Source organism: Porites lutea, chromosome 2 (genome assembly GCF_958299795.1).
Source record: "Porites lutea chromosome 2, jaPorLute2.1, whole genome shotgun sequence".
Taxonomy (NCBI): Eukaryota; Metazoa; Cnidaria; class Anthozoa; order Scleractinia; family Poritidae; genus Porites; species Porites lutea.
In genome coordinates, this window is record NC_133202.1 from 12,802,292 (window position 1) to 12,809,225 (window position 6,934).

Sequence of the window (6,934 nt, forward strand, 5' to 3'; positions counted from 1 at the left end):
CTCAAAGCAACTGCATGAACTATTGGTGCTTGAAAATGAAGTTTATTCGAATAATTCAAGATAGCTGATGCTGAGGTAAAAAAGAATAAGTACTATTTAGCTACCGCTATTTATACTCAATGTGTGCTGAATTCATTTATATCGCTACTTGAAACTATATACATGAAAGTGTTTTCGTCTTTTAAACCTGTTATACATGTATTTTTAGAACCAACTTTTTTAGTTTACAATTATTTTCTTTATCAAGACCACTAACTGATTTTTTTTTCGACTACAAAGTTAACCAAAAATAAGTATAAATTATAATTAAATAAGTAAAGAAATACAACAAGTTGAAGCTTTTCAGAATCAGCCCTTTTGATTTAAAAATCAGTCTTTAGTATCTTGCTATTTTGCTACTGATTTTCGTGTTGTTAAACCGTTTGTTAAAGAAATCAAAAACGGGTCGAGTGCATTTTTGAGTTATATAAGCACGCGAGAATTTTTAAGAACACGAGCTAGAGAATTGCTAGATGAGCACGAGCCGCAGGCAAGTGCTTCTCGTACTTCTCGAGTGTTCTTAAAATTTCGCAAGTACTTATATTATTCAGCAATGTACGAGGAACATGTTTTTTTTCTTTTTTTTTTTCTTTTTTTTTTCTTTTACAAAATAGAAACGCAAAAACAGATACCCTTACTAAATTGTTCTGAAACGATCAAATTACAAATCACACGACGTCATTTTATATACATTTTTTAACTTTCTCCTTATAGATAAAACACGATCCTTTTTTTCTTTAACAAAACAAAAAGTTCATTTTTAACTCTTTTATGAACTGAAAGGACAAGATCAGACCAAAGAACTCAAAATCTTCATCAACAACATATGTAAACATCGATTTTCTCCTTTCAAGAACAAACTCTCTCATTGGTTTAAATCTTGAATGAAAATGAAAACGCCTTCCGTTTGGCGAACTACTTTTACCATCATTTCAAATCGGCAAAATGTTCGTGAAACTCTTTACGAAACAAATTCTTGGAGGATAACTGTTGGTCATAGATACCGGAAACAGCACACGGACAAAGTAGTCCAATATACAGGCGAACAACTAAAGGTCAATATTAATAGATCTATTTCTAATGGTACAGAAATTTCCGTAAACCCAGTAATCAAAGAAGCGACTGTGACAATCGGAAAATAAATAAATAAATAAAGCCTAATTCTTCATTAAACGAGGCAGATAAAAGTTGGGGTCCGAAAATTAAGATTCCTGAAGCAAAATATATTTCGAAAGACTCACAATAATGAAAATTGAGGTTCTCTTTTAAATTACTAAACCACGCGTGTTAATAGACGTTACCTTAACCGTGAAAAGTATGTCTTACGTGGCTTACTTGGAGGGTCCGTACATTCCTTACTAATGTGGCCTAAATTATTGCAATTAAAACACAAGATTAGCGCATTCACGCGCGAAATGCGCAAAGCGATTACATTTATGGCACCTCAGGGGTTGATCTCGTTGAAACAAACGAACTTGAAAACGCCCAAATCGAAAAGTAGCAGGAAGGTGACGATTAAGGATGACAGAAATGTGTGAACCTCGTTGGTAATCTTTGTTCCCTGATGGCACTTACGATACATATTCACTACTTGACACAGTTAGATTCCTGACACATTATATATATGTCACAAAGTGTCTTCCTGGTACAAAGTATAAACAAAATCCCTAATCAAACAGTTCTAAATAAAGTTCTTAGGCTTAAGGTGACACAATATGGCACCTTGTGACGCACATACAAAGCTGCTTGAATCCAATCATGCAGTTGAAATGGTCATCTATGAAAATTTAACACAAAAGGTCATGCCCTTATTTTATGCCAGCAGCTTGCATAAATTAAAATTTAACGTGTCTGTCGTCTAATTGTTGAAACAAAAAGCAGCCAGTTAGTGGAAATAAATCTCCCAGTTTTGGTTAAATAAAATTTTTGTTGTGAGGAGAAATTTTTACCAAATCTAGCGCTATGCCTAACCAACCTAATTGTACTAAATACTTCATTAGTGTCCTCAGCTATAGGCAGACGTAATCACACCGGGGGAAAAGGTTATGCGAACAATTCACAAGTTCTTCAGTTCTGCCACGAAAACGCACGAATACTAGTATAACGTTATTTCCAATGTGTGCTTTACAACCGACTATGCATAAAGGTCATGAATAAATTAAAAATGATAGATTGCGGCTTAACCTCTTCCCCAGAACTTCTTGATGTGCCCAACCAAACAGAGGAGAAACGTCCCGGGAAAGAGGTTGGCACAACTTCCCCTGCTCACGGAATTGCAAAGTTTATCTTATCGGTTTGCTCACCAAAACGTTTTCAGCTCCAAAGCCTAGAAATACAACCCTTGAGAACAAAATGAAAATGACTATCGAAGAAGAAAATTCAAACTTCTATGCCGCACATTGGCAGGCGAAACCTGCCGAATACGAACATTTCCATGGACACTGATGTCCCCAGAAAAATGAAATAGATAACTATAAAGATACACCCAACTTTTTGGTTCAAGACCCAGTTGTTCAAATAAAGAACAAAAAAGGCAATAGCCACAGATCCCACGATGAAAAAACACGACACAAATAGTCCACGACTGCTGATCTCAATAGGTGTATTCCACGCCGCTGCCTTAATAAGCCATGGGAGACCCAGACACAGAAGAACATCAAATGTGTTACTTCCCACGGTGTTTGACACCGCCATGTCGCCGTCACCTGAGAGAGAACAAAAAAGAAAATCAGAACTTTCGAACTGGGGAAAGCTCCACAATGGAGGTAAAAGGTAAAAGAGGAGAATTATGTCCCTTCCCTTCCCTTTGCAATCCCCCACGTAGTTCGCAATTAATTGACGAACCTCTGTTACAAAGTCAGCTTTAATCATTGGGAATTTCGACTAAATTCGTATCATTTCTCAATCAGCTTTCTCCCAGATTCAATAGCTGCAATTGGAGAAAGATAAAAACCCCGAGAGGGGGTAATGGGTAAATGAATGTGGATGCTTGTTTTGCGTGCAGTTTGAAAACATTATGAAACAAAATATTTTCAAGCGAGGCCAGATATCTTACAATTTTTTTACAGTTTAACGCGTTGTCATGATGTATTTTAGGATAGCGGATATTGGGCAAGGCGAGAGAAACTACTTTCACCCACTCCCATCGCCTTTCGCCAGCTCCCTTGGTAAATATTTCTCTTTCTCTCCAGCCTTCGCCTGTATGGTGGCGAAACAAACTTAAGAAAAGGCACGCACTCCAACAAACGTCTACACTGCACATGTCTTGCGTTCTGGCTGAAGGTTTTTATCTTCTACTGATACGGTCGTGTGGGACGTAAATTAACTCTCTCGAGATGGGTTCTGCGATCTACGTGACATTTATGCGAAAGTCTTGTTGCCATTGTAGTGTAGTGTGTTTTATGGTCAATTGCAACTGGAATGATATCACAGCTTACCTTTTCGTGCGATGAACATACTTGACGAACAATCTGGTACACTGCTTCCAAAGGCGACGAGTGTAAGACCCATGACTGCATCCGGGATCTCAAATGTATATCCAATAATAGTAACCATCCAAACGAGGGTATAAGACGAGACTGCAATCCAAGCAATACAAACTATAAAAGAAACGGCCACCCACTTCTGGCAAGATTCCTTCTTCACATCTGGGATGGTGAAAAAATATACTATGTTGATTGGAAGGCCAAGGAACCAGCAAAATCTAGCCGCCAGCCCCTCCGGAGGATTAAATGGCGTCCCTAGCGCGAGATCTGGGACGGGCCGGTGTTTTAAACCGTCTCCTGTAAAAACAAAATGCGTTGAATTTAAGTTTCTCCGAGCGCCCATAGTCGTCTTATTGGAAAAACTACAAAAAAAATCCGGGGGAACCATAACGAAAGAAGACTACACGTTTGGGAAGAAACAGAAGTAAATAATAAAGATCGAAAAAAGACTAAAAACAAGGTGGACACGTCACAGCAGCCCGGTGGTGTGGTCATCGGTGTTGACGCCACAAAGTGTCCCGCCAAGTCCACGCGCAAACTACCCCATAACAATATATATTTATCGTTTGATTTACGGTTGTTTTAAGTAATGACTGGGATAACTGTTTTTTTTTTTTAGTTAAGAAGACACTTTATGACGGTTATTGCCAGCATTTCTTGCTATAAGTGATGTTGAAATGGACCCGAAGTGTAAGGGGACACTTTGTGACGCTAATTGAAGTCTGCTTGCATATTATTGCAAGCATTTCTGAGGAAAAACTTTTGAAACACGAGATCTTTATGATGTCACTATTTTGAGCCGCTTATCACGAAAATCGAACTATCAAAAGCACAAAAAATCCACCGTCAAAGCTATCCCCAAAAAGAGACCTTCAATCCTGTTGCTGTTTTGGAAGGACGCCTGGTCGTTTCCGATTCCCAAAAACATTATAAACTTTACCCTTTAGTGGTTGTTTTTCCCCACCGTCCTCTTTCCTTTCTTCTTGTTGTTTCTCTTCCTTTTTTCCATCTCCTTTCTCTTCAGGCGTCTCCTTTGCAGAGTTTGTCTGTCCAATAGTGCTAAGTGGTTTCTCCACTTTTCCTTCTCTGTGGCTCTGTTCTTCATCAGCGATCTTTTGGTATCCATTGTTGTTTGCTTTGATGCCATTTGAAGCGTGTAGATCGGATTTAAACTCAGGACTGTTCGTATTGGTTATTTTATAAAGCCAGGCCTCAATTCGGGGATTGAAGTACATAATGATTAAATATATCGAATAGGAACACGACATGGCCAATGCCTCAGGCCTGTGAAATAAATAGAAATCACAAAAAAAAGCTTGGCTAAATTTCATTAAGTTCATTGATGATTTCAAAAAAAAAATATGCTCGTATTTTTGACCGAGATGATTTCCCTGCTCCAAAATACAAGAAATTAGTTTCTGGCGGGTACATATTACATCATATCAAATCCTTGGACAATAGCTTTTTTGGCATAGGGCTTCTAGTCAAATTTGTCACGAGACAGTCGCTGAGAAAAAAAAAACAACAACAACAACAACAACAACAACCTCGTTCCCAGGGCTTCCCCCCCCCCTCTCCGAGGGAAAACCCGAGGAGGCTGAGGTTCACCAATATAGCTGCCTTGACGTCACAAGCATCCTCTTTATTGACACTTGTCTCCCATCTTTATTTAAGTCTTGGCTGTGCGGGCCAGTCAAGTGGTTAACTGAAGAGACTACAAATCAATTCAAATCAAATGCTGGTTCTTATTTGAGAGTGAAAAACAGGAGTATTGGGAGAGAGAGAGAGAGAGAGAGAGAGAGAGAGAGAGAGAGAGAGAGAGAGAGAGAGAGAGAGAGAGAGAGAGAGAGAGAGAGAGAGAGAGAGAGAGAGAGAGAGAGAGAGAGAGAGAGAGAGAGAGAGAGAGAGAGAGAGAGAAAAAGGTTTCCGAGCGGAGTAGAGAGCCAACAAACTTATCTCACACAAGTGTCAAGGGCAAAATAGAACCGGGTCAACGTTGACGGAAAGCGACTGCCCTCACCACCGCGCCAACCCTCAGTAGCCAAAGGGACTAAAAATTAATGTTACATGAAGATAAAACACTCACCAGGTTACAATGCTATCTATGAGCACCAAGATGAGAATGACAACACTGAAGAGATAGAACATATTGTCTCTGACGAGAGGCCACCATGCTAAATACAAAACCTATCATGGACACATCACACAAGTTAGACGAAGAAGGTTAACGACGAAATTGCTTACTTGAAGTTGCTTCTTCTCTACATTATGATCATTTATTTCTCGTTCGGGACATGCACTCTCGAAAGCATGTCACCTAAAAGTCTAATACGCCTTTTCTTTTTGGAACATCTCGGGTTGAACCAAACGGTTTTGTTTGAAGGAGGAAGGTAACAAAACGTGATGCACATGCAGCTTTGTTAACGCTTCTATGTGACGTCATAATGGCCCCACCCCCTCCCCTCCTAAAATAGGAACAGCAAGAACAAAATAGTCTTTAGCTTCGTCTGCTCTTCGCTCCTGAATGGGCTCATTAAATGTTTTAAATCAGCAATTTATTGTTGGTAAACCAGTAAGCAGTGATATACATTTTAACATTGCAATCCTCTCTGTAGTGTTCACTCTACCTTGCCTAGAAACCTAATCTAAAAATACACAACTGCAGCTTGTTCGTTTTCTTTTCTCCATTCACAGCACGTGATATTTCAAAAAGCGTGCAAGGATACACACGTGCATGACATAAACACCCTCACGCGGTCTAGTGTGGGAAAACAAAATGTACAAGTTAAAGAGGTCTGTTGACGGGATACCCTTCTGCTCACGGACTCCTGGCATGACCTTACTGATTCCAAAGATTTATGTCACAGCGAATTTGATTTTTATTTTCATTTTTAATTTCTATTTTAATAGAAAATTAGAAAATAAGAAGTATTTCTTGGATATGCCCCGCAGTTAGCAAAAGCTGGTCGAAGCAGGCGGTGTTTACGGTTATTTGTGAATTAAATCCTGTATAGAAAATATTTACAAGAGCAGAAGATTCAAATTCTACTCGAATTCACGGACTGAGCCCTTTTTTAGACTGACGCAAGATCCTTCCCAGCCAATCAGAAGGCTTGCATAATTGATTAGTTCCTTAGGCTTTCAATAGTTAATCAATCGAACCGGAGTCAGTATTGAAATAGCTCGATCCGTGAAAACGCTGTAAATCACGTGGTTATCCTCTCCTGGACATGTTCTTACCGTTCCAGCCCCTAGGCCACATGCTCCAATTACGAACAGCACATTGAATACCGCTGAGCCTAATATGGTGCCGATCCCAATGTCCCCTTCTGTGATGAAGACACCTATGATTAGAAAGCAGAAATTTGTTATTAAATGTTTTCTAAGGTGTAGAGTCACACTTGCAAAAA

The 6,934-nt window shown here is 39.2% G+C and overlaps 1 protein-coding gene across 1 annotated transcript in view; it reads right to left on the reverse strand.

Moving 5' to 3' along the window:
* Window positions 1-2,253: 2,253 nt before the first annotated feature.
* Window positions 2,254-6,934, reverse strand: part of LOC140925649 (sodium/potassium/calcium exchanger 5-like) — a 16,126-nt gene continuing 11,445 nt past the window's right edge. The window contains exons 7-11 of the mRNA XM_073375561.1: window positions 6,765-6,868; window positions 5,611-5,711; window positions 4,489-4,808; window positions 3,477-3,821; window positions 2,254-2,744 (exon numbers count right to left, since the gene is read on the reverse strand). Coding sequence (XP_073231662.1) covers window positions 2,419-2,744; window positions 3,477-3,821; window positions 4,489-4,808; window positions 5,611-5,711; window positions 6,765-6,868 — 1,196 coding nt within the window. The 3' untranslated portion in view covers window positions 2,254-2,418. The remainder of the gene's footprint in view (window positions 2,745-3,476; window positions 3,822-4,488; window positions 4,809-5,610; window positions 5,712-6,764; window positions 6,869-6,934) is intronic.